The sequence below is a fragment of the Mustela nivalis genome (assembly GCF_964662115.1).
Source record: "Mustela nivalis genome assembly, chromosome: 16".
NCBI classification, from domain to species: Eukaryota; Metazoa; Chordata; class Mammalia; order Carnivora; family Mustelidae; genus Mustela; species Mustela nivalis.
The window spans coordinates 33,760,410-33,787,806 of NC_139035.1; the positions used below are offsets into that span (position 1 = coordinate 33,760,410).

The 27,397-nt window shown below is 53.2% G+C and overlaps 1 protein-coding gene and 2 long non-coding RNA genes across 4 annotated transcripts in view; 2 read left to right on the forward strand and 1 right to left on the reverse strand.

Moving 5' to 3' along the window:
- The window catches only part of PLXNA2 (plexin A2), a 207,745-nt gene that overhangs the window by 168,727 nt on the left and 11,621 nt on the right, over nt 1-27,397 (reverse strand). The window contains exons 2-3 of the mRNA XM_082704152.1: nt 12,754-14,021; nt 6,995-7,177 (exon numbers count right to left, since the gene is read on the reverse strand). Of these exons, the coding sequence (XP_082560278.1) occupies nt 6,995-7,177; nt 12,754-13,986 (1,416 nt within the window). The 5' untranslated portion in view covers nt 13,987-14,021. The remainder of the gene's footprint in view (nt 1-6,994; nt 7,178-12,753; nt 14,022-27,397) is intronic.
- Nucleotides 955-5,401, forward strand: LOC309850350. Of its 2 annotated transcripts, none has more exons than XR_014304206.1 (4): nt 955-1,955; nt 2,443-2,882; nt 3,015-3,256; nt 3,396-5,401. It is a non-coding gene; the product is annotated as an uncharacterized lncRNA (long non-coding RNA). The 2 variants fall into 2 exon arrangements; XR_014304207.1 differs by lacking the exon at nt 955-1,955 and adding an exon at nt 1,976-2,216.
- Nucleotides 17,953-25,421, forward strand: LOC309850257. The gene is made up of 3 exons (XR_014304154.1): nt 17,953-19,593; nt 20,133-20,350; nt 22,556-25,421. It is a non-coding gene; the product is annotated as an uncharacterized lncRNA (long non-coding RNA).

The following is a 27,397-nucleotide window of genomic DNA, read 5'->3' on the forward strand; positions in this document are numbered from 1 at the left end:
TTGAATCCTCACCCCTCCTCCACCCTGTCCCTGAAACCCAGTTCCCTGAGTTTCACCTGTCCTGAGATAAAGCCTCGAGCCCCAGGGGCTCCCTCTTGGACGGCAGAGAGGCCTGTCGGGCACACGGCCTGTGCCTCCTGCAGGGACCGTCCAGAATGGGAGCCTCTGTGGGGCATCACAAAAGGCGCAAAAAATAAGCGAACCTTTAACATCTCCCCTTTCAGAGTGGCTCTGGGAGATCAGGGTCTCCTTGCCGGGGTGGGGGCAGCTGGGGCTCTGGATGGAAACCCATACCCTGCCTCTCGACACCTGTCATGGTCAAACAGAGGGATGTGGTGGCCAGGGGAGGGGGGTCGGGGGGGATTCTGTAAAAATATGCCTCCTTCCGGGTGCCAACAGAGTGCTGCGGTTCCCGGCTTCCAGGAGACCAGTGCTTGGGACCCAAGAGGCCTATAAAACAACAAAACAAACAGCGCGTTTGGCGGCAGGAGGCTGGGCAGAGAGCCAAACTCATTACCCGGGATGTAGTGGTGAGCTCGGGGCCACCACCTGACTCTTCTCTGCAGGCTCCAGGGAAGTGGGAGAGGGCGTCTGCTGCCCCGGCCCCCAACCCCCCGCCCTGCTGAGATGCCCGAGGGGGTCAGGGCTTCGGGTCAGCCGTCACCAGTGCCAGGAGGGCCACGAGGTCGCCTAGACTTGGACCCACAGCCCCGGTTGTTGACTCAAACCAGGGTTCACACTGAGAAATGAGTGAATCATTTCCACTCAGAGGAACGAGTGGCTATTGTTTGGTGGCGTTGGCACAGACAGAAAAGCATGTTTCTCAGCTTTTCATCGGTTTTGGCCTCTTGTCCGCCAAGACAGCTCCACCCCAGGAGGAAGTCAAGTAACAGGTTAGGAACTTCCGTGTGTTTGGGGAGGAAATATAAAGGCCAATGTCATTATTTCCAGCAGAGGGGCCGTGTCACCTTAGGGAGGGCACTTCGGATCTCTGTGGCTCTGTTTTCCACATCTGTAAAATGGGGCGGAGATGCAAGGGGCAGTCACCGTATTTACTTGAAGTATTCTCAGAAGACGGAAAGACCCATAGGAAAGTGTCTTGTAAATAATCAGTGGTACCACAAAGCTGATAATAGCCCTGGGGCTCAGGAGAATGATGACTTCGGTGCTCTCGATGGATCTTTGTCCAGCGCCCAAGCTGCCAGCCACTGCAAGGAGCTCCAGTTTTCCTGGCTTTGCTTAGTAAACCCTTTGTGAAATCAGAAAAAGAATGGGCTTGGGAAGTCAGGGCTTCCTGTGGGCTGCGGACGGCAGGGACCTTGGGTTGGTCAGTATGTCCCTTAGGGAAAGACAGAATTTTCCTCAAGAATTTCAAAGGCATTTCCGAGGCCATGCTGGTTAGCTAATGGGAAACGAGGTGGTGCCAAAAGAGGCCAGGGCTCTCCCCAGAACTTGAAAAGGGCTAAGTCTCTGCAGATTTCTAAAACTGCCCAAGAGTCCTGTCACCGGAGGGGAGGGCTGGCAGGGTGGGGCCAGGGCAGTGGCTACCTGGGCCTCTGCACCTGCTCCCTGCCGTCAGCGGGCCCGAGTCTGATCCAAAGGAGGCAGATGGCCGGCCATGCTATTCTGGGGATCTCCAGGCAACAGAGTAAACACTGTCCCCTTCTTCCACCCCGGGCACTGTGTCTAAGAGGACCGCCCACCCTCTTCCAAATGTTGTTCGTAAACTCTTTTCCTGTTACCCACCAGGCTCCCCCATTTTCTTGATGCCTCTTCCCACTGCCGCCCCCTCCCCCTGACATATCTACCACAGCATAACTTCCTTCCATGCAACCATCCACGTCAGCAGCAGTCACTCTCGGCGTCTCGTTCTCTCACGGTTAGTGCACCTAGGTGCCGGGCATAGGAAGGCGGCACCCCGTACACTGGAGAGAAATTTAATGAGCACCTAATGCGTGAGCGATGTGGGGTCTGGCCGTGGGGAAGGGGGACATAAATATGAAAGAGAGGGTCCCTGTCCTTCAGCATCTGGGAACCTTAAGGGGACACATGAGTTAGTAGCTGCTCCCATGTTGGATGCCATCGGGGCGAGACTGCCTGCTGGGAGGGGCCTGAGGAAGGTGCTCCTCCCCATGCCTGGAGGGGCAGTCTAAAGGACGCGTTACCAGTCTGTTTCCAGTGGGGAGACAGAACAGAAAGCCACCAACTCCTGCTGGGTAAGGCCCGGGGAGGGGAGGGGAGGCCTGCAGAGACACAAAGCTGGGACAGAGACAGAAGCTTCAGCAGTCATCAAGGGAGAGAAGGAACCAGGGGGACTCCTCCCCAAACCTGGAGAGAGTCCTCCCTCCCGTGTCCTGTCAGCTTCTGTCTTCTTAGCCCCCCTCCTTCCCTCCTTCTCCCCACAACTGTGCTCCGACCGCCTCCTGGGCTCCTCCCTTCAAGCTGGGACATCTTAGTCAGTGAGTCCGCAGTTCCCGATGCCACTGGTCCTCCTCCATCTGCTTCGGCACGAGCTCCCTGCCTCTCTTCTCTGGCTGCTCAGCCTGCCCTCAGCCACGACACCATGGTGCCCAGCACCAGAATAAACCCATTTTCCCCTCCTTTATATCCCCGCCCTACCCGCCCCCACAAGGCCTGCCTGCCCTCACCATCTTGCCCATGCCCTATCCTGTCTGTACCCTACACCTCTTCCTTGACCCTGACGGCTTTCTCCTGCACTCCGAGAGCAAGCTGAACCCAGTCCGTGACTTCAAAGCCCACACCAAGAGTGCCTCGGCTTCCCTGTCCCCGCCACAGCCTGCCCTCCCTTGACGCCTGTCAGGGGAACCGTGGCAGCATAAGGATCACGTGGCTGGTGCAGGAGCCCCGCCACAGCACCCCTGGTTGGTGACTTGGATATTTCCACGACTGGGAGCTCCATTCCTTCTGGAGTCAATTCTTCCCATGTTGGGACAGTCTGGCCACCAGAAACTTCCTCCTTATGGTATGTGTTTTACTGTAACTCCTGCTTACAGGTTCTCTTCTGCCCTCTGCAGCCATACTACGAAAGTCTAGTTCATCTTCAGTCTAGTTCATCTTCCACAGCTTGGAGACTAAGCATGTGAACGTCGAAACCAGACGATGAAGATTCAAATTCTCACTCTGCCATTTACTAGCTCTGTGGCCTCAGATGAATGTCTGGGACTCTATTTCTTCATCCATAAAATGGAAGTGATAACAGCACCTACCTCACAGAATTATATCAAGATTAAATGAGGTAGTAGATGTAAAGCTCTTAGAATAACACCTGATATAAAATAAATACTCTAAATTGTATTATCTGCAGAAAGCTGTTTTGTTTCCTCCTCTACTCCTCTTTCTTTGAGTTACTATCCTTTTAAAAATATTCTTCACAGGGCACCTGAGTGGCTCAGTGGGTTGAGCCTCTGCCTTCGGCTCAGGTCATGATCCCAGGGTCCTGGAATCGAGCCCTGCATCAAGCTCTCTGCTCACCGGGGAGCCTGCTTCCACCTCTCTCTCTCTCTGCCGGACTCTCTGCCTACTTGTAAGCTCTGTCTGTCGAGTGAATAAATAAAATCTTAAAAAAAAAATTCTTCACATAGCATAACTCTACCATGTCTCATGACCTGGAAATGATCCTCCTATTAGAGCAGAGAGGACTAATTAATTTGGGGAAATCCGCAACACCCAGTCGGCTCCTCTTGACCTTGTGGTCAACAAAAATCCCAAAATCCTTTTCACTTGGTCCTCTCAGGGCTGGACCCTTGCGGTGCACCACCCGGACCTTCCCCTCACCAATCCTACAACCCCCCCTTCCCTGCGCACTCTGGACCTTCCCGGTACATGCTCTGTACCTTCTCAGTGTGGCACCCAAGGTCTGGAATGCCCTTCTCTCTCTCACCCATCGGCCCATTCATTAGTTTCTCAGTCCCAAATCCTGGTACTCTTCCTCCTCAATAAAGCTTTCAAGATCAACTGCACCATAGTGGTTAGTTTCTCTGCCATTGTTCCATCCCTGTGGTGGGCCATGGCCTGTCTTTTTACCACCTGTAGTGCACTGACCCTTAGCTGATGCAGATATGACCCCCTCTTGGCTTTGAGGTCTCATCTTTATTCTGCCCGTTCCTTCCACAGGCTTGGGGTTCAGAAGGCCTCGTCTGTGATGTTCCTCCAGTGTCTAGCAGAGAACAGTGTATAAGCAAGTATGCGTCACAGCATGTAAGAGCCCCTCATGGTCATGCACGGTCTCTGCGTCCTCTACACTTCCCCACATGAACATCCTGTTCCGATGGCTGTAGTGGCTGAGGGCTGGACAGTCCGACAGACGCCTGGTCAGGCAGGGAAGAAGTGACCAGTTCTGACGCACCCTGCTTCCCTCCCCTCTCCAAACGCTTAGCTGTTTTTTTTTTTTTTTTTTCTTTATTTTCCTTCCTGTGTTGAAAGAGCTATGGGGCCTGGGCCATGGTAGAGTTTCCTGGGGACATTCCACAAATTCCTCATGGGCTGAAGAGGGTGGGGGCAGGCGGGTGGATAAACGGGAGACCAGTGGGAGCCGGGGTGTAAGTATCAGGTGCCTCGAAGGAGTGTGGGTGGAAAGGAAGGGCGGCTGCACAGGAGAAGGAGAGATAATATGAGCTCATAGAAACAGTCAAAGAAAGGCCAAGTGAAGACTGAGAAGGAGCGGCCACCTTGCAGGTTGGAACAAGCCGTGGGCAGCCACGCCCCTAGCCTTGCCCTTGAACCCGCTGACTTGCCTCCACAGCGACTTGACTTGTCCGCCAGGATTCCAGCAAGGCCGAGAGTGTTTGGCTAACTTGGGTGTGTGGTTGGGAAAGATGCCCCAAGCAGTGCCCCGGGTGTGATGCACAAGATGCAAGGAGATACCAGGGCTGGGACGGGGACTGCTGACTGCGAAGGTCTGCACGAGGGTTCCTTTGCATCTGGCCGGATCTCTCTGCGCTTATCCAGTCCTTATCCCCCCGGTCAGCAACCGTTCATTCCTTAACGCACACCCAGGACTGACGAGAACGGAGGCACAAGTCCCTGGCTGAACTCCTTGGCAAGCCTGGACCTGAAGATCGTTCTCGGCCTCCATCCCATGCTCCGTGGCTGCCTCTTAGGGTAAAAAGGATGCCAAATTGAGTGTCAGGGCAAGAAGCGACTTGTCCTCGTCTCTGTGCTTAAGGGCCTCAGTTTCCCTGCCCAGCCATGAACGTATCGGGCAAGATGCTCTCGAAGATTTCTTAGAACGGTTCTCTTTCTCAAAAGCAGTTTGGGGGCCTAACCCATGTGTGAACACTTGGTGAAAGAATTAGGCAGAAGGGAGTAAATATATACGAATGGAGCATGACCCCTGCCTTTAACAGAACTTTTGAGAGAATAAAGGAGACAGTCACACAAATGATCCAGAATGGCGAGTGAAGGCACTGGAGGAACAGGGGAAGGTGCGGAGCACCAGCCTCACGGTGGGTACCTCTGACCCTTGGGAAGCCTTTGTGCATTAGAGAAAAAGGTGGTCTCTGTGGGCGGATGACTTACTAAGGGGAGCCCCTCTGGGTGGATGATGATATCCTCGGGCACACGGCTTGGCAGAGAGAGTTCAGTCTGGACTTAAACTCCTGTAGGCTCCTTGGCCCAATGCCCCCGTGCAAAGCGCTATCTACCTGCCAGTACAGGGAGAAACCCCGCAGGGAAGTAGCCCACGCTACTCAGGGGCCCACGCTAAATTCCACACTGGCCCAGTGGAATATGCCGCTTTTAAATCTTGGTAGAATAAGAGTAAAGCAACTCCCTCCCCTCCCCCTAAATTCTGGAAAGGCAAAGGCAGGAACCACATCCATACTCTCTTCCATGGGCTTAAAGGCCAAGCCAAGGTCCATGGTCCCAGGACCGGAACAAGTAGTAACCTTCAGCAGAGCCAGAAAAGGGTTAAAGGGCCTTTGCATCGTGAGAACCAGAAGCTGTCTGGACAGCTGAGCTCCTCCACACAAACCTAGACCAGTTGTCTCACCTCCTCTGGCAGCAACTCAGAACAAGCAGAACAAGCAAACTCTTCCTCAGGCTCGCTCCTCACCACCCGTCCTTCCACATTCCCGAAAGACCTCTCTCCCGGGGCTCTAAATGGGTTTGGGGGAAAGAGCTGCCGGGGGGGTGTTAACACAAAAGGGTGAGACGTGCTGAGGTCTTGCACGGGCCTCGGCCCACAGGTGGCGGGACTGGGGAAAGGAGGCAGGACGGTGAGCATGGGCAAAGGGATGAGCTGGAACGGGAAAGAATGTGGCTGCCGGAATCCCACGTAATGAACCAGACCGGGCTCTTCTCTGCACCCTGAGCTCTAGACAAGCAGGAACAAGCTGCTGGCTCAAGCCCGCTGCGCCAGAGGCCTTCCGCGCCCCCGGCCCCGGCCAGTCAGTGCTGGCAGAGGGGCCCGGGGCAGCCGTGAGATAAGACAGCGACTTCCTCCTGGCAGCTCAAGTCTTGAGCGGGGCGTGGAAGGGCGGGGAAGGGTCTGTGGTTGCAGGCAGAGGAAAGGCAGGACAGCGGTTTCTCACGCAGGCACCACACGCCTGGATTCTTTCAATCGGGCCCAGTCACCTGCTCTGACCACCACCTGCTTTGGACGCAACAAAGACTTCTGACCAGTGCCGTCAACTCTGAACGGTGGCAAGGGATTTGTGATGTGGGTGATTCGTGACACAGAGAGTCAAAGTGCTGGTTCTACTTGATTTGGAGATAAAGGCTGATTCTCTTTCCTCCCCGCTGCCCTCAGGCTGAAGTACTTTTCTAATTTTGTGAAGTTTGGACAATACTGAAACATGCTGGTCTTCCCCAGTCACTCCCCGATGACTGGAGGAAGCAGCTAGAAGACAAGCCACAAAATTAACCCCTTTCTACTCCCCCATTCTAGTTTCTTCAAGGAAAGGAAGAGTTACCTGTATTAAATCTCTGCCAACAGCTGAACAGCTCTGGGGGGTCTGCGCTCACGGACTCTTACCTTTTTCAGCTTGCCGCTCTTCGTCCCCACAAAAACCACGCTGTAGCCATTGTAAACGTAGGAGGCCACTGAGGTCATGCGGTCCCGGCTGGTGGTATAAAGGGTCAGGCCCTCCACTGGAGTTGAGCCTCCCAGAGGCTGGTTGATGTCCAGCCCACAGAAGTTGTCATCGATGGGGACCGGCTGGAGGGAAGGGAGGGAATTGGGGTAAATGACAGCAGAAGGGCAATCTCCTTGCACTAGCCCGCACCCAACCACCAGCCCGAGGACACCAGGCCTCAGAAGGTACACTATTGGGGTTCAGGAACCTAACACATGCCTCCAACGAAAACATGTCACCAAGTGACTCATAAATCCTACGCCGGCTCCCGTGAAACCAGACAGAAGGGTCTGTAGGCTTCCTCGCACTAACCCACAGCCACTCATCCACTCTTCTGTTAAGAGATCCGGGGTCATCTAGAAAGATAACTGCTTTAACTCATTGTCTGGTCATTTCCATGTCCTCCATGTCCCTGGGGACCATATCCTTTTATTTAGACAGGGGAGACTCAGTCTGGAGGCAACATCACAGGATTTCTATCAGCTGGCAAGGGTTTCTTGTTTGTGCTTTGGGTTGCCAGGCCTCGTCTCCCTTTGGGTGTAAGGCATTGCAAGCCATCCCAACATTCATCAGATCGTACGCTGAGGATAGACTGAAAAGGATCATCATAATACAGGGCAGGTCCTTATACTTTGGAAAAGTTACTTCATCTGCTTAAACCTCCATTTCTTCATTTGTCATACTGTTTGACCATTTTTCTGAGAAAATTATTGAGGAGCAAATGGAAGAATCCATTCCTCAGTTTTGTTAAGTTGTACGACGGTTTCCACTATTGCACACTCGAGGTCTTCAGCCATGTTTACGGCGACAAGAATACAAGACAATGCCGGAGGTGGTCTCCTTCCTGTCTGAAGGGATTGCTGGTGTGCCCAGATAAAGAGTAGCTTTCAGGAGACGCTAGGGCACCTTAGAAAGAAGACCACCCTGAGCCAATGAAAAATGAACTTACCCCAAAGTAGAAAGACCTGAATTCTGGCCTCTGTTCACCTGCTAGGTGGCTGTGTAAACCTAGAACAGTAATGAACTCTCTTGGACTTGTTAAATGGGAACGTAAATGGATTATTTCTAAGGTATCACTCAGTTGCAAGAAAAAAGAAGAAGACCACATGCTTCCTAAGGACGGGGGCTGCCGAGGGGCTCGTCTTGCCGGCACAGCTCCTAGCCTGGGGCTGGGTCACGATGGGTCCCCTGAGACGCTCCGGCTGACTGTTTAAACAGGAATCCTGTGGGCAGAGGCTACAGACCCCAGGCCAGGAAGAACCCCGAGAAGCTGTTCCTCCTGGGTCTGAAAAGGCATCCCAGAGGAGGAAGGAAATGACTGTTGTGGGAAACAGAAAGCATTAGGGAGAAACCTGCAAGCTGCTCCCTTCAGCTTCCTCCTCTCACCCTCACCGGGGAAGAACAGGCTGGGGCATCACTCACTGACAGCTGACCTCCTTGGAAAAAATGGTTTATGAGCCAGGGCATGTGATGGCTAAACCGGGGACTTCCCTTCCTCTCCCTTCTCAGATCAAGGGAATAGAGCCTCGTGAGGAATCTTGTGATTCCTTGGTGTTCTCCAGAGAGCAGCTGCCCCGACTCCAGTGGGAAAGGTGGAGCTGCTCTTGTGTGTGTCTGAGTGTACGGTGAGTGAGTGTGTGTGTGTGTGTGTGTGTGTGTGTGTGTGTGTGTGTGAATGTATGCATTCTTTAGCAAAGGGACCGACATTCAGGTTAAGGATGACCTTGAACCACTAGAGAAAAGGGAGACACAGCAGAAGGCATAAGCTCCTCAAGAAGGGAGTGAAGCAGTGGCATGCTGGACAGCTCACGAGGGGTGACCGTGCACATCTGCAGTCAGTAGCATCACACTGGTGGCCTGAACTTGGCCATGGTGAGAGTATTTACACCCTAGAAATCGCCAAATACTTCTAATCAAATATTCCCACCCCACCCCCTCTCCCTGCATAGAACCAGCTATTTAATGTTTACTAGCACAGCACTAGACCCAATGATGGAAATTTCTAGCTCCCAAGAAAGGCAGGTCAAAGGAATCAGTTACCGCTTTTTACATTTTCTGCTTTTCCTTCCCATCCCTACACCGTAGGCAGCAGGTATTCTGGTAAGACTTAAGAAATCTAAATTGTAGTCCTGTTGCTACCACTATCCACCCATGTGACCTGGGTATGTCACAGACCCTCTCTGAACCTCTGTTAGGCGAAAGCATTGGACCAAGTGATGGTCAAGATTTCTTTAGCTCAAAAGTCCTTGATTCAGGGCTTCAGTTTCCTTCTCACTTTCTCCACGGGCTGGGAAGGCTGCAGAGTCTGGGCACAGGCAGAGACCAAGCCCATTTCTGAGCAATGACAGCAAAATAAAAAAAAACTGTCTGTGATTGTAGATTTCTCTACACCCTTCCTGATTCTAGAATCTCCAGAACTGAAAGGGAGATATTTTTTTTTCCAGAAGCTCAGCCCTTGGAGTTGACTGGCATTTCTTTCTCTCTTCTCTATGTTGTCAGGGGTTTCCAAATATCTGATGCCCCTTTATTTTTGCTCAAATGGCGAGAGCTTGAAGTATGGCCTCCCTTAGCAGCAGCACGGCTGGACAGAAAGAGCTCGGACTCAGAAGTCGTATGGGCTGAGCGGAGCTCGAATTCCTGCTTTGTCATTAGAGTTGTGTAGATGTAAGCAATTTAGTTAGTCTTTGTGAGCCTTTGTTTTTCCATCTGCTCAATGAGGATGATCGTCTTTGCTTCATAGGGTTATACCAAGGATCAAATAAGGTAACACTTCAATTGCCCAGCTCGGTCTTCAGCACACGGCTTCCATTCGGTGAGTGACAGTCCTCTTCCTCATCTGTCTTCTGGGCACAAAGCTCAAGCCCTTGATCTGAGATATGCTAGTCCAGAGATTATGCTAAAAGTAAGCTGTGGGACCACAGCTTCACTGACCCATCCCTCACCCTCCCCAAGGCCACCAAATGTTTCTGGATCCCCAGGTCTGGGACTCCTGAGATTGTTGGGATTTTAAGCAGCAACTCGAATTCCAGCTTCCCTGCCCACATTGCTGCAAAGGTTGCACCCAATGACCATGACTGTCAGGGATGGGACAGGGGGGCTGAGGAGGGGCTGTTCTCTCAGGTCCTGGTCCCACCGACTGTCACCTCTCTCCCAGTGCCTTTGCTGCTCTTTGGTCACTAGCCCGGGCTTGTCTCTCTGCAAGCCACTGGAGCCAGAGAAGGGTGTAGGCTTCCTTTTCACTCTGGCTCAGAAGCAGGCAGGAATCAGCAGTTTCCTCCTGACAAGGCCCCCGCTGGGCATTGGGAACCAGGCAGGACTCTGCAAGGGGGTTAACCCTTGCATTTCCTCACAACCTCTCCTGATTGGTTGGAGACCATAAATTACAGAATAAAGAGTAAAAAATTTTGGAGACTATCTAGTTCATAATAAAGAATTTTAGAGACTATCTAGTTCAGCCTCCTAGCCTCCTCATTTAATATAAGTGAAATAACAGGGGTGCCTGGGTGGTGCAGTCGGTTAAGCATCTGACTCTAGGTAGTGGCTCAGGTTGCAGTCTCAGGCCCGTGATCTTGGGATTGTGAGATTGAGCCCTTCGTTGGGTTCCATGCTTAGCCGGGAGTCTGCTTGAGATTCTCTCTCCCTCTGCCCCTCTGGCCCCTGTGTGCTCTCTCTCTCTGTCTCTCTAAAATAAATAAATAAATAAATAAATAAATAAATAAGTCTTTAAAAAATAAAAGTGAAATAAGAGCAAATAACTGGTTTTGGGCTATTATGATTAATATCAACAATTTTAGCTTCCATTTATTGAATGCCTATTATATGTCAAGTATGGTGCTAAGCATTTTATATACATTTTCTATTTGATCTCCCTAAGTCATAAAAAGAGGGTATCATTATCTCTATTTTAAAGGTGAAACATTACAACTCAGACCAAACACATGGCTTGCCCAAAGTCACAGAGTTTTAAGTGGTAGAACTGATTTTAAAATACAAATCCGCTGGACTTCAAAGTCTACTGTCTTAACCACTATCTTACCATACCAAGCAAACGATGGTGTGAACAGAAGCATAGATGAGGCATGACCTGTTTTCTCACTTTAGGAAGTGGTTTTTGGTTCCACTAGCAGGCACCCTCAACTTAGGGTACTCAAAAGGCCATATGGGGCCCTTGGCCTCAGATTTTTCCCCAGGTTGCAGATCCAGAGTCCACAACACTTTGCACGGAAATCTATTTTGGCACCTGTCACCCATCCTAATAGGTAACTAGCAACGGTAAACCTAACTCGATGCTAATCTTTGCCATGTATTATCTCATCTGATCATCCCATGAGGTAGGCATTACGTTCCCCGTTTCACAGATGATAATGTGGAGACATTAAATTACTTTTGAAGCCAGGAAGCAGCACAGATAGTATTTGGACTGTGATCTTTGTCTCTGAGGCCCAAACTCCTAGCCACTGTATTACATTACCAGTATCTGCCTCTCTCTCCCTCTCCTTATCTCTCTCTCTCCCACTAGATTATGACACATGTGAGAGTACTTATCACATCTTTTTATGGGTGCATCCCCAGTGCCTGGGACGGTGTTAGGCACTCAGAACATCTTCAGTACTCTCTTGTTAAATGGGTGGATGGATGGGTGGGCGAAGGGGTGATGGATGCATAGAGGGAGGGATGAATGGATGGACGGATAGATGGATGGGTGATGAATGCATGGAGGGAGGGATGGATGATGGATGGACAGATGGATGGACGGATCATGGTGACCACTTAGATGGCAGCACCTTGGCCCTCTGTCAGGGCAGTGCTCATCACTGTTGTTCTTGTATCTGCTGTCCTTAGGTCTGGATTCCGAGCTTCCCTTCCTCTCATCTTTTCTCTTTGCCCAGATTCTGGATTCTTTTCCCGTAGTCTTCCATCTACCAGTCCAGCTTGACTCCTTTCCCTCTCCTCCGACTTACATATCTCTCTGACTACTTGACACCGGCTTCCCAGTGGTCCACAAAGCCCTCCACGTGCACAGTCTGGTTCCTGTCATCGCCCACCAGCCTCGATACTTACCATCCTTTCTCCCACATGCCCTGATCCCAAGCCCTGGATCCCACATGCTCCCTACCTCTTCACACACACCAAGCACGCCCTGAATTTTTCGCCCTTGCCACTCCCTCCGCGGAATGTTTTCCCCAGATATCAACATGACTCACTTCCTTACCTTCCTCAGTCTTTGCTCAAATGCCACTTTTTCAATGAACCAGTCTTCTTGGGTATGGCCCCTCCCTCTTCCCTGCTTTATTTTTCTCTACAGTAATTACTGCTGTCTGACAGCCTACACCTCTTATGCATTTCTTTGTCTCCCCTCACTCATGAAAGTGCCATGAAGGCAGGGCGCTTGGCTGGCTGGGTCACTGCGGAAGCTGGCAGGGCCTACAAGGGCACCCGCTATGCATTTTTGGAACAACTCAATGGATCAACAGACACACTCCAAGTGTTGGGTCTAGGTCAGGCTCTGTGTTCCTGGTTATAACCAGATAACGTGAACCTAAAACCCTTCTCATCTGCGTCCCTGGGTGGTGGGGAACAGGCTGTACCATGGGTCACCCGCCTGAAAGTGGAAGGCCAGTGTCGGATCAGGAGGAGGGGGAGGGGAGCGTCTCCTTACCGCCTTGGTGCACTGGACGTCCTTTCCCAGCAGCCAGTTGAGCTCCAGGTTGCCCTCCCCCTGGTAGCAGGACTGCAGGCGCTCCTTGATCTGCAGGTTGATGGCCCGAATGGGGAAGGCACAGAGGGCAGAGTCGTCCGGCGGGTGGTGATACTGCTTCTGCCCTTTGGAGAAGACGGCGAAGAGCACGTCATCGTGGCTGCTGATGTTGAAGGCCTGGGCCAGGGAGTCCCCGGGTTTGGCGAGGTAAGCGGCCTGCAGGAGGCGGTACTCCACGCCCGCCCGCGTGCAACCGAAGGGCAGGGACACGTAGGAGTGGAACTTGGGGTCGTCCTGGCAGAGGCGCACGATGCGGGACGTGTAGAACAGGTCCCCCGCCGAGTTGATGGCCACGCCCTCGGGGGTCTCGGGCTGCACCGTCAGGAAGTAGACGAAGCCCCCGCTGGCAAAGCCATAGATGTAGAAGATGTCGAAGTGGGAGACCAGGGCCAGGGTGTCGGAGGGGATCTTGATGAGGGAGGAGACAAAGTCGCTGTGCAGCTCATAGTCGAGCATGGCGGAGGACTCGGGGTCGCGGGGCAGCTTCCGGCTGGACAGGGTGGGGAAGTAATCCTGCTTGCCGTCCACCGCGGTGCCGATGAACAGCTTGCCGTCCTCGCCGTCCGAGCGCACGATCACGCCGTACATCGTGCCGGTCTTGTTGACGCTGGACAGGTAGTGCTCCTTCTTGTGCGACGGCTCCACGAGGATGAACAGGTCGTCCAGCCGCAGCAGCTTGCACACCCCCTGGTAGAGGCTGCCGCAGGCCAGCAGGCGGTTCTCTGAGTAGTCGATGATGAGCAGCTTGTTGACGTTGTTGGTGAGGGTCAGCACCTCGCTGCAGGGCTGCACGATGAGGGGTGGGTAGCACGACTTGTTGTCCTCTTCTGGCCCTGTCTTGTGAGCCACTTGTATGGTCAGGTTGCCCGTCAGCTTGTACACCCGGTTGATGGCCCCCACGTACACCGCCCCCGTGCCTCGGTGCACTGTCAGGTGGTTGAAAGTCCAGTCCCGGTTCTCCGAGTGGAAGGTGCTGAACTGAGGCATGCCCGCGGCCCCGGGGGCCAGCAGCACCCAGACCACGGAGAGCAGGACCACCGACCAGCTGTCAACCTCTGCAGCCCGTGGCCAGGGCCTCCTCTGTTCCATTCTGAGTGGGGCGGGCAGGAGGACACGGAGCCTCTCAGTTCTCATCTACTCCACCTTCCTGGGCTGGCCCTCACATGGTTCTGGAAAACACAAGGCAGAGTGGTCAGAGGGGATAAGAAATCCTGCAAAGGGGAGGAGGATGGCCTGACCCAGGGTCCCGATCCCGGCTAGCTCTGAGTCTCTTCCTTCTGTATTTTGGTTTTTCTATTTTTAATATACTTTCCCCCTCTTTGGGATGTTCAGGGAATCCTGTTATCTATTTTGGTCTCCAGCCTTGATGCTGTAAAATACTTTCTTTCTTTTTTTTTAACTTTACAAAGCATCTCTATTTCTGTCTTCTTAAGACATCGTTTTTTATCTCTCAGAGAGGTTAAAAGACTGTTTAAGTCCACCCAGCCAGTCCATCCGAGTGTCGGCACTAAAGCCAGTCTTCCCTACCCAGGTGTCACGTCTGTCCTCTCCCAGTCGAGTGGAAATTTCTCCTGTTTTTGAAAAGCTTGTTTAGAAGGCCCTCTTCTAAGCTCTCCAGGTCAACTACTCCCAGAGCCTGAGGTTGCCGATAAAATTCCTTCTTATTTCTGACTACCCAGCCCCTCGCACTGCTGCATTTCAGTGCCGTCTCAGGCTCTGTCCTCCGCAGGGAAGGAGACTGAGCTGTTCATCCTGAAAAAATAGTGCCCCCCACTGCCCCTCAGACTCGTCCTCTCCAGAAACGAGAATTCCTGAGCGTGAGCTGTTGAAACCTGTTAGAAAAGTGAAATACGGGGACCCTGACAGGACTGGGGTTCTCCCATGTGGCATTCAGGGGCCTGAACAGCCCTGGGGAGAAGGATGAATATTCCTCCCGCTCCAACAGCCTGCTATGGGACAAGGGGATGGCGTCTCCACGGTTCCAGTGAGCAAGTGGCCAGGTCTGGCCAGAATTGCTTCCACTTCAGCTTCTCTCCAGGTGAAGCATGGGAGGAACTGACCTCCTTGCTGAGGGGGGCTGGCTCCCTGAGTCCGGCCTGAGCCACCTGGGCAAGAGTTCTGGGCTTCAAACATGTGGGGAGAAGCAAAGGGAGACGAGTCGACGGTCACCCTCATTCCAGCCACTGCAGGGGCCCCGCGGCGGTTTAAGGATGCATGAAGTCCATGCCTATCCTGCCCGAAGTCCAGTCACTCTCCTGTCCCGTCTCCTCTGCTCCTTCCCCTCTGACCCCCAGGTCTGAAAGCTTTTCTGTATTCTTAGGAAGCTGCCAGAAGGGCAAGGTGGGGCTCCTGTGGGAGCTTCCACACTCCCGAGCAGAGAGGATGGGAGAGTAGAGCTTGTCCCAGTCTCTGAGGGCACTGCCTCTGATTTCCAGGCACAGGGACAGTGGCAGAGGCGGCAGCGGTGGGAGGAGGCAGTGAGCTGTCTGGCCGAGAAATCTGCTCTCTAGTTGGACAGACTGTCCAGCAACCTTCTCAGACAAGTCCAGACAGAACTCTGAAAAAGAGTGGAAGCACTCAAACTAAGGATAGAGAATTTGCTCCAAGGCAGCTTAGGAGAGCCGTGTCTCCTTCAACTCCCCCCTCCCGCACGCCCCCTGCCCCCAGATCTGGCTGGAATGGGGTAGAATTAGAACGGGCGCAGTTTTGGAAAATCCGCAGTTTTGCTCTGTATCTTTAGAATCGCTCCTCCTCGAGGCCTTGACAGCCACCATGGAGCCAGAGGGAAGCCCCACCTGACCACCCTCCTCGAACCAGGCTCCACTGGGGTGTTCTGGGGTGACTCACGAGGCCCCAGGCTTCCTTGGAAAGAGGAAGGCAACAGCGGCATGAGGCCCAGGCCGACCTCAGCGACTCCGACACAGCCCTTCCGGCCCCACGCGCGCACCAGCAAAGCCTCCCGACAGACAGGGCTTTGGGCTTTCAGTTTGAAAACCAGAGGTTATTTTTAGTGACGTCCTGGGGCCGGTAGCAGGACATGAATTCCTCAAGAGGAGCTGTGGAAAGGAAACAACAGAAGCCTCACGTTCTCCAGCTGGAGCGGGAATGACAAGAGACCATTCTGGCCATGCCCCTGTCTCTGGGTAGGAAAGCTCCTCTGGCCACGCGGAGGCCAGAATGTCCCCTGAAGAGCTGTGAGGAAGGCCGTGGAAGTGTCCCCAGTCTGCACTTGGGGTTTGGTCTTTTAGAAAGTGTACCCTCAGACTCCCTGGCCCTGAGCTGAACATTACACTTCTGCCTTTGCCATAGCACACACGCTGCATACATGCTTAGCCCGTGGCTGGAGGAAGAAGGTCCTGGTAGCAGAGAGAGCACCAAAGCACACAGTGTGCGGTTAAGATCAACCATCTCACCCCCCTGCCCACTCTCCTCCTGAGGCACAATTTGAATAGTGAGTGACTTTTGTTAGGCACCATTTGGGGACAAGCTGGGCTCTGGGGCAAGTCAACTTCACCTCCGTTTCCGGCAGAACGGGGCAATGACTGAAGGTATCTCTCAGGTTGTCACAAAAGAGAATGAGATGATGTGGGGAACCTCTTAGCATGGCACCTGGGACACAGTGAGTGCTCAGCTTGGGCCCACTGTTACTATGATCACCGAAGCCTCCCCAGGAGACTGTGCTTCAGGAATCCTGCCAGAGCTCCTGAGCTCCCTTTTTGCTCAGATTCTTCATTTTCATGGGAATAAACATTGTGGGTAGACCGTGAGGCCCAGGTCTCCCTGACTCAGTGAAGGTGCTCTATCTGGGAAGCCTAAGTCAGGGGAAAGGGAACAGATTCAGAGTGATTTTCTCTATCATACTACTGCAACAGTCCCAACGTTGCCTCTCAGCAGCCTGCCCGAAGACTGGTGGAAGTGTGTTTCCTTTAGTTTCTAGAGTTTGTCATTGAGACTGTGGTCCTGGTAAGGCTGGTTGGGCCAGGATTTCTCACTAGACCACTATAGTGGCCTGCTTACCTCTTACTCCTTAATCAGCATCTACTCTGGGACCGATGGCTCCCGGGACCTTCTGCCCTTGTAGCAGCAGGTACTGGTACACAGTAGTCAAGAGGAGGCACGGTCTACAGTGCAGGGGTGGCAAGGGAGGCTCATGGTCCACTTTGGGAATGTGGCTCTCACAAGGACAACGGACTTAATAGCCAAGTTGAGAGCCTCCGTCACTCTGTGCCAAGGTTGATATTACCATTCCAAAGCAGGGCCCAGCTGGCAAGGATCAGGTCTCCTATCTGAGTTCAGAGGAAAGTAGAACATTTGTGCCTCTGCTGAGAGGTGGTGTGCTCTAATGGTTAAATGCCTGAGCTCTGAACTTAGCTGCTTGGATTCAAACAGAGCTGACAGCTGTGTAAACTTGGTCAAGGTACTTAGCCATTCTGTGATGCTCTGTCCCCATCCATATAAAATGGGATTAGTAGTAGCATCTATCTCATAGGATTATGATGATGAAGTCAGTTAACACATATAACACACTTAGAATGATGTCCAGTCCATTTGAAACGTTCCAGAGACATTAGCCACTATGATTAATAATTTATTTGTCAATATTTCCAGCTCTTCATGGACTCCGCCATTCCGCGATCTGTCTCAGAATGAATTTTCCAGCCTCGGTTTGGTAGAAGTCAGCAAACATGTGCCTAGGAACTTGGTATAACCAGCATTTCTTCCCGATACCAACTATCTAATGTCAACCTGGGAGTTTTCCCTTAATGACATGTCCTTTCTGTCATCTCTCTCTGTGGCTGTGTGTGAAGTCAGTCTGTCAGAGGCATTCTCAAGAGCCAAAACGTGCCTGTTCTTTCTTTTCCCCGTCCCCTGTCCCCATTCAGGACACGCTGCTCTAGGACATTCGCCCTCTCGGCCGAGCCTCTGAAGACGTTTCACTCAGAGCACTCCTGATACCAAGGAGAGGCCACCCCGGCTCTCTGGGAAGCAAGTATTCCTAAATATTTTATTCGGAGGGCTTGATGACACCATCTCTCTGATCAGGATTCAGGAGGCAGGTGTTGGTGACAGCCTGTGGAAGTATCTAATACCTTCCAGATCAGCTGCTGTAGGTGTCGGTGGCAAAGCGGGGAGAAGTGACAATCAGGCACTCCCAGTTCAGCTCAGGGCAGGAGCCTCTCCTCCCTGCCTACCCGCTCTGATGCCTCTTCCCAGGAGATCTAGGTGACACGCCTCTGTGCTTTCACTCGGTCTCCGTTATTGCAAAAGGAGCCAATAGGAAGGAGAGTTAGAATCCGGGTACCATTTTTGCTAAACTGAGTTGAAGTTCATGACCATAGATCTCACACCCTTGGACCTTTCTGCCGCAACACCACCACCACCATCTCCATTCTATTGTCACTGTCCCCGCCTTCGTCACCACCACTTGCACCATCATCACCAGCAACCTCTTGCCTATGACATTCTTCATGACAATAATGGCAAAAGGTGCCTGTTACTACCACAGCACCGACTCAGTGGCTCTCATGGCCAGGATCCTGAGGAGCCAGATGGTGACAGAGCGAAGGTAAGAGTGGCCGTGAGGCTGTGACGTTGAAGAGGGAGCTAGCTGCTGCTCTTGGGTTCCACTGTCACCTCCTTCCTCACCCACTGTGGGGGTGAGGGGAGGGCCGTCCTTTGTCCCAACACCCCTTTCTTATGAGTAGAGCCTACAAAGCAGGAATCCGGGCCAGCGCTAAAGGAGATTATACGATCACTCCAACTCACTTCTTTTCTCTTTTTTTTCTCCCTCCCCTCTCTCTCCCTTCCTTCTTTCCTCCCTTTCTTCCCACCTCCCTTCCTTCCTATAAAGAAACCACAGACCATGGAAAGAAAAAACCAATTGTCCAACGCGACCCAGAGTGAGTCAGAGACAGGCTAGACCTTTTGATAGAAAGTCCCATGCTCCCTCGGTAGGTGAAAGAGTCCCGGAAGTCAGTTGTGTTCTGGCTCAAGACTGCCCCGTTTGGGGTAAGAAGGTGCCTTTGATGGTGGCAGTCCCCGGATGGGCAGAAGGGAGCCCGCCACTCGGCCTGGGCAAGGAGTGACTATGCAGGGCAGACTCAAGGAGGTGAGGGATTCGGGGCCGAGGGGGATGGGATGAAAGAGCCAGTCAGTGGCTCCTTTCTGTGTCCCGAGAATGACCTCTTCTGACCTCCTCTAAGCCACACCCATTGCCACATGCGGGAATGGCACCCACGTTTTGACTCGGGGGCTATGCTGTCCCAAGCCACATCCTTCTGGGGTACAGACAACCTCACAGACAGGTCAGAGGCAGTCTAAGTGACAGGAGGCCTCTTCTTCCCAAAGAGTTAGAACTGCAGCAGGAGAGACGAACGTTAGATATTAAGGGGGACATCCTGTCTAGAGAGGATTCCTGGGCTTCCTGCCAAGGAGACTATGGGCTCTTCTAAAAGGGAATTTTCCCAGCAGCTGTCTAGGAAGACGTGTACCCCGAGGCAAGGGATTGGTCCCAGTGACCTCAGAAGTCTCCTCTGGGTTTAAGATTTCTATGAACTAAAGTCTATGAGGATGAAATGTCTGCATGTGCGATTCTGGGGGCCTGGCTGGTCCCCTGTGGGCGGCACGATCCTGAAGGACCCGTCATCATGTCCTCTGTGCAGTCGTACATGCACACGTGCCGAACGTCACTGTGTCGAACACGGACCGCGGAGGTAGTCCAGGCACGCTGGGTAGCACAAGGTGAGCGCCAGGGCGAACGCAAAGGCCCGGGTAACGCCGACAGCCGAAAGGCCTCAATTAGAGTGAAAGGAGTTATCTGGCATTTAAATAATTATTAGATTGAAGGAATAATCATGGGTTTGAGCTGATTTTTTCCCCACTGTCACCCTGATGGCGTCTATAATATTATTATTCAAATGCCCATGATTCTCATTGAGGAGAGACCAGGATGGAGAGGATAGAGTGGGGGAGGGGCGGCGAGCACGGAGGGGCTGGGGGGAGGCTCATTTAATCTCCATGTGACAGGGCTGCAGGAGGGACGATTAGTCTTTTTCTTATTTCAGCTGTCACTCATGCACAGACACCGAAGATTGTTATTAGCGTATTTTATGCACGCGATTTAAAGGGAAAGGGGGGGACTGTGGGGAGAGGGAGAATTTCCTACAGAAAATAAAGGGACCAAAGGAACAATTTAGATGTCACTGCTGTACCAGCTGCGTTTGCTTCATTAATCGAATGTCATTTTTCCCCCCGACTCTGTGCTGTTATGTGACGCTAAGTGACTACATCTGGCCCCAGAGGGAGGGGAAGAAGGTGAGGGGAGCCCGAGGGGGAAAACGGGCCTCTTGGCATCCATCCCTGAGGAGGTGGCATGGAGGATGCTGGCTGATGTGGTGGCCCTACGGTGTGTGTTGAGACAACGTCTGGTGACACCTTCTCTTACCGTGAGATGTGAGAAAACACACCCACCCGGATGTGCCTGGGATTCCCGTCACAGGTGGGTGAGCAGAGCCCGTGGCCAAGCACTGGGGAGTAAGAGAAGGGAACGTTGTTGGGGGCCCTAGGGGTTCCAATCGGCAGTGAAAGAGAAGCCCATGTTCCGGGCGGCGAGGCAGTGAGGGTCTGGGTGACCAGAGCTGTGTGTGCTTCTCTGCTCTGGATCCCACATGATGACCTGACAGCCAAGGACTCGACCTCTCAGACGGCACAGTGGGCAGAGGCAGAGTGACGGGGCAAAATGCAGAGGTTGGGTCCTGGCAAGAAAGGCAGAAAGGCAGGTATTCGGAGTTCCATCATGACCCCTCACACACCAATTTGGGGCGAAGTCCTAACCGCAGGGCCTCAGAATGAGACTGTATTTGAAGACGGTGACTTTACAGAGGTTAATTACATTAAAATGTGGCCATTAGGTTGGGCCCTAATCCCAATGACTGGTGTCCTGATAGAAAGGGGAAATTTGGACATAGAGGCCGACAGGCACAGAGGGAAGATCAAGCGGAGAGACACAGAGAGAGAGAAGATAGCCATCAAGAGGCCAAGGAGAAAGGTCTGGAACAGACCTTCCCCTCGTGGCCCTTGGAAGGAGCCAGCTTTCCAGACACCTCGACTCGCAGCCTCCAGGGCTGGGAAGTCAGCCCGCTGGTGGCACTTGGGTAGAGCAGCCCTAGGGAGCTAACACAGCAGGGGCACGGAGAACATACTCCCCCATCTCCCATCGTGGTTCGGGGGGTTGTTCTTTTAAAGGAATTGGGCGTGTCGGCAGGCCCGTGCAGGCACGCGTGTCTGCATACGCCAACCCGGGGCCCATGCCGTAGACATGTCAATCTCCATGTCTCCGTGGGACCTGACGGCAGCAAACATCCTCTTTCACCTGTGCCCAACTGAGGCCTAGAGACCTGTGGCGCTGCCTGTCATTGCTTTATCCCCGGGGGATCAGAGATGGCATTTGCTGCCTCTCGCTCATGGAGCTCTTCCTGCGAGTGGCTCCTGTCCTCTCTGCTGCACCTGCCCGGAGGAGTAGGGGAGTCACCTACAGGCCCCTAGAACCCGATGGGAGATTCTGTGCTTCCCTCCAGCTGACACCAGCTCCTCTCCCAGCTCTGTTATGGGACCACTGCCTTTTTTACCCCAGGTGACGGGTTTTCTGTTGCTTCCCTCAACCCGCCCCCACCAACTCTGCTCTCCCAGTGGGCTCCGATGGGGCCCTGGAAACCACACCAGCTCTCCCAGGGCCTTAGCAAAACATGCGGTGTTTGTCCTCTCCCCTCTCAGGCCATAAAAGCTTGGAGTTGTCTCCCTGAATTATGAAGGGTTCCAAAGACACGCACACACACACTCGAGGGGCGGCGGAGGGGAGGGGTCTCGGCTCCTTTCTGGGGCAGTGCCTGGGCTAGCTTCACAAAGTCAAAACAAGATTCATTACCCTGGGGCCAGGAGCAGGGAGATACACCGCCTGACCCTGCAGACCTGCCCCATATGTCTTGGGCCTGTCAGAAATCTCCCAGAATTCCCTTTATTATCTAAAGGTCGCCCCCCGGGCAGCGCTGAGAGAGCCCATGGTTTAAACTAAACTCCAAGAGCAATCAATTTCAAGCAGCTGCCCGCCCCGCCTCCCTTCCCACTCCCCCTTCTGCAGGCTTTGCCCTCTTCAACCCCCTCTGGGGGATGGCCAAGGAGGAGCAAGCCTTGCCATGGCTACCTCACCCTTGGGGCAGAAAGCATTGCGGCGAAAGTTAGCGGGACTCTGAGCATCAGGCCCTGGGAGCAAGCCTGCCCTGGGCACTGCGTGGGGCCTTGAAAGGTCACTTGGCTTCTCCTGGGACTCTGAGCTGGCCCCTGCTTCAACCATCTGAGAAGTGGGGGCACTGTTCTGGCATTTTAGGATGAAAGAACAGAAAAAGGAATTCTCAGGCTCCTTCCAAAGGCAGGCTGGGCATCATCAACGTGGGGATATGGCTTTGCTAAACTGAGTTGGATTCGTGCTAAGATAAGAGCCTTCGTACCCCGAGGGCCACGAGTAGCGTAAGTTAGCCACTGCCACTGCCATTTGTTTCCTATAGCAAAAAATAATGAAGGGGGCTGCCATTCTTCTACTATTTATTAACTAATTGCTGAGTGGCCCACTGTGCTAGATCCGTCGCACATGCAGTGGAGAATCCTGTGCTTACCCTGCAACGTGAGTGTTCTCCTCTCCATTTCACAGATGAAAAACCCGAATCTCGGCAAGACTGAATTGCTAGACCAGGGTCATTCCACTAGGAAGCGGGACCTCCTGACGGCCATGCTTTCTCCGCTAGTCCACTCTACCTACATATTCGGATGTTATTTTTCAAGCAAACCCTCTCATTACTGGTCTGGGAAAACTCAGCAGAATGTTAAGGAAGACCTGGCAAGTGCTTGATTTCAAAGGTCAAAACGTGAGCCTCCCATTTTACTTTGGTACTGAAGCCGGGCGGGGGGGTGGCGGGAGGGTGTGGGTCAGGATGATTGTTACAAGGTGGATTCTGGGGCTGTTCTGTGGCAAGAGGTCTGCTGGTTTGCAGTCACTTTTCAGAGATTTTCCAGATGACCTTTCCAAGGAGCCCAGAGATGTTTCTCCTGCCTTCTCACCCCATCCTTACTGTACACGGGAGAGCCATGGCGCTCTGGGGTTGAAATGGGGCAGGAGAGCAGAACACAGGGTAGAAAGTACCCTACTAAATTGTTAAATAAATTACGGTTACCACACAATGGCATATTATGCTGCCATTAACTGTAATGTTTTCAGAGAATAATGACACAGTTCCGATTCACAGCAGTGGGAGGGAAAGCAAGAGAAAGGGAGAGGAAGAAAGAACCCAAACAAAACACCAGGCATTCCTCTCCGCTCTCCGCCAGTGGCCTGGCCCAAAACCCCACTCACTTTCCCGGCAAGCTGCCCAGTCTTGCGTCTCTTGAAGGAAAACTGCAATGGCCTTGGCCATTCCTTGGCACATCCTCCTTCTCTTGGGGACCCTCCTGCCTCTCTGCTACCCCATGGCTCCCAGAGCCGGCCACTGACCGCCTACGTGCTCCAGGGACAAGGAGCACTCCCCACCACTGCAGCTACGTCCTCACGGCAGGGAAAGGAGCCACTGGGGCCAGCTCAATGTGCGTTTCTTAAACCTTGTCCTTTTCCAGAAGTCAGGCTTCCCAAAGTTCAAGAGTGGGTCTCCTTACCAGCAAGCCTAGTGTCATCTCCCTGAGACATGTAAGACTGGCCCAGACTCTCCTCGAAGACTGACCTCAGTGAAAGCCACTGGCAGCGAAGATTTGGTCGCAGATACCCTACCTGGTGTGCCTCGTCCTGCATCACTTCCTGTGCTTCAAACTCCTTGTCTATTTGCCAGGCTCGTGGCTGGAGTGTGATATCCACCTATGGCAACTCCTTCTGCTGCCCAGATAGACTCAAGGCGGACTGCCAAGTCCCCAAGTTCAAGTTCTTCCCAAGCTGGCTCTTCTTTTTACAGCTTCCCCTCCCCCTCTCCCAGAGTGACTCCTCTCCCAAAGAACCGGTTCACGTGCTGAGTCCCCAGGACATCTTGCAGAGTTTCACCGCCCTAGCCACTCTCCCTGGAACACCTGTCCCCACAGTCTTCTTGGCCTATCCAAGCCCTGTGTATCCTTCAAAGCTTCGGGAAGCCTTGAGGTCCTCCCCACCCCTCATCGCTTCTCTTTCCTCCAAAGTCAGCCAGAAAGCATTGTTTTTAGCACACGCTGCATTGCTGTTGTTGGCTCTCTTGTTATAGGACTGTGTCCTACTCTCCATCGAATTAGAGGCTCTTAGGTAAGAGTTCAGGAATAATCCCTGGCTCTTCGGCATCCCGTGATGGGCAGCATGATGCCTCTCCCTCAGTTCTGTGCTCGGTCTGAGTCATGACAAGCAGGGGACAGGGGACATGGGGATGCCCATGTGCTTTCCTCAGCGACTAGTCTGCCCTGCATCATGGCATGAACCAACGCGCTTGGCTCCATGATTTGCCGTAACTGATGGAGGTAATGAAGAAGGGGGTGAACAGTTTGGGAAGGGCCCTGAATGTTGGTCATCTTGAACCCGCTGGGGAAAAAGCCAATGTCACTGGGAGGTGGATGAAATGGGGCAGAAGGATGAAGAATGGCGGGGGAGGCCCCAGCTCTGTCGGTGAAGGACGTGGAACACAGATGGACCTCGTGCAGGAGAGCTCCAAAGAGCTCTCTTTGGCAAGAGAGCTCCGAAGACCCAAACTGCCCAAGTTCACAGGTCACACAGAATGCATATGGTAAGTGGCCAACTGACAGCAAGAATGATCAGGACCAGATGGGGTGGGGTGAGAATCTCCCTGGAAGGTTCCGGAACAGGGCTCTTCCAGAAGGGGGTCAAACTCATGGTGGTGCATGTGTGGCCAGGCAGCAGACACTGTGGGCTTTGGGGACAGACCTGGGCTCAGGTCTTGCTCAACCACTTCCTAGTTCAGTGATCTTGAACCTGTTATTTAACCATTCTGGCCCCGATCTCCACAGCTGTGGAAGGACACCTCTCAGGGCTGTGGTGAGAATCAATGAGACAATGGATGTGCAAAGTATTCCACAAACTCCACCGCTTTGAATAAACACCTGTGACCCTTGTTTCTGTTTTTGGAGAAACACTGCACAAGGACATCATCCCCTTGACAGCAGCCGGCTGCCCTGTGTGTGCTGGTGACAAAGGCTGGAGGCTCTGTGTCAGCCAGGTGATGCAAGATTCTTAGGACGGGGAAACCTCTGAGGTCCTGGCCTCTTAGGAGGAACTGGGTGCCACTGACCCTTGTCACTTTTCTCCCCAGTCTCTGAGCCCCACGCTTTCCAACTCACCTCCTACTTCCTCTCATCCTGAGGGTGATTTAAGGGCCATTTCTGCTGCTCTTGGTGATCCATCCAGGTGCCCTTGGCAGGAAAGCAGGAGGGAAGGAGGAAAGCGGAAAGCTGGCCCTTGGGAGAGGAGGAGCAGGAGCCCGTGCCGAGGACATTCCCTGGGCTGGAGCTCCGCATTCTCTAGACTCTTCCCATACCGGGTCTGGCCACCATGAGGGGTAAAGTCCCGCCCCCCCCCCCCCCCCCGCCTCTCTTCTTCTCCAGCGCTCTTCTGAACTGACAACCAGCCTCCGAATAAAAAGTTGTAACTTCTTTTTCTGAGGAAGCTTCTTAAGCAGGCTGTGCCCCACCCTGTGCCTTCCCACCTTCTGTTTCTATTCTTCTCTCTTTGTCTGAGACTCTGAGCTCCTGCAGAAAAGATCCTGAGCTGCCAGGCAGCCTCTCTTAAGTAACAGGCATGTTCACACCCCTGCACACGGAGCAGGAGGAGTGCTCTGGAGCTGGATAAAAGGGACACGTGTGGACCAGGAGGGGTTGCCATTCTGGAAAGAGATCTGTCCACTGAAGGGGCTTGTCGGTGCCCAGATGCACAAGCACGTGGTCTGCAGGACCCTTACCACCTGGAGTGGCATCAGCCCCTCGGGGAGACCCGTGTAGTCCCATCAGCTTGCAATGTTTAGGACCCCAGCCCTCCCGGGAGGGAAAGTGAAAGACACAGTTATCAGAGAGGCTGACACAGGGGGAGAAGAATGTGCTGGAGGGAAAGCTGGTGGGGGGTGGGCGGGTGGGGGTGATGCAGGCTGGTGCAGCAGGAGAGGGAAGTTGGGGGGTGGTGGGAGGGTGTGGGGCCTGGGGCGGGAGATGAAAAGAACTCCCTGAGTGAGAATCTGGCCTGGATGATGAATGGGGTGTGAGAGAAGAGCCTGGAAAAGGGTAAACAGCCAGGAGGGAAGCAGGAGGGAGGGAGGGGTGGGGAGAAAGAATGTTGGGGTCAAAGAGCAGAGAATGCTCTCTCGGAGTGATTGGTTCAAGATCCAACATGCTGCACGGCGGCATTGGTGCACATATGCACAGAGACGGGCTCCGCCACGGCCTCCCCTCCCCTGGCCCCGCCAAGGTGTGAGCGAGTCAGCTTCTCTGCCAGACCCATTCTGTGCCCTCTGCGAAACCTTTCTTCTGCTGTTTTGTTCTTAGAACCCAGGAACCATCCCCACCCCCCGCCCTGTAATAGAAACTGCCATTGGCACAGTGATACTAGAGCTCACTAAGAATGTCCCATATGCTATGTCACTGGCATACTCCTCCCACAGCCTGTGCGGGAGAGCTGACGCAGGTGAGAAGGCAGGTATACCTGAGATGGAATGTTCTAGCAAAGGTACCAAGTGTGGAAGTGAGACTTGGGGCTCACGTTAGCCCTGCTGCTCTGCTCCCTGGAGTTGGAGGTGTGACCCCCCTGAGATCTCCAAGGTGAGACTACTTGCTTCAAGGATCACTCACTGCCTCCAGCTGGGCAAGACTCCAGTCATACTCAGGAATGCCCTTTGGAATGGGGGTGGGGTATCAGGAGCTCAACTCAGAGTTGAGTTCTTGCAGACTCCCATGAAAGAGGGAAAGGTCTGGAGCTTCTGGCCATCCACAGAAAACCATTCAGCTCCCATCCCGCCCTGGCTGGTGGGAAGGAGAAGGGCTGGAGGCGGCCCCCAGAGCTAGCACCGGTAGTGGCCGATGGAGAGTCCAGAAGCAGGACTCTGTAAGGACAGAGGCTGGGATACCGAAGCCCCCAGGGCCCTCTAACTGCTCTTACCTGTGGGGCAGAGAATCAGCTGCCACCTCTCCCCCTCTGAAGACCTACCCGCTTCTCCCAGTCTCTGCAACCAGCCCCCACCTGCCACGGGATGTGTGTCCCACCCACCTTCCCTTAGCTCTCTCCCCTGGTCCTGCTGCTCTTCAATTCCCAGCCCTGGCAGATCACTGATTAATTCGGGGCTGTTTAATAACCCTTCCATTTCGATGAAACAAGCTGTCTTGTTTTCTTTATTTTTAACACCGACTTTCGTTTCTTTGCTAAGCATCGTACTGTCATTTAAATTTCTCTGTCTCCAACCAAGCTGATAATAGACCGGAGTGAGCAGCTGCTTCCGTCCTGTTTATGACAATGATTAGAAGTTAGAGCTGTGCAAGCAGAGAGCTGACCAAG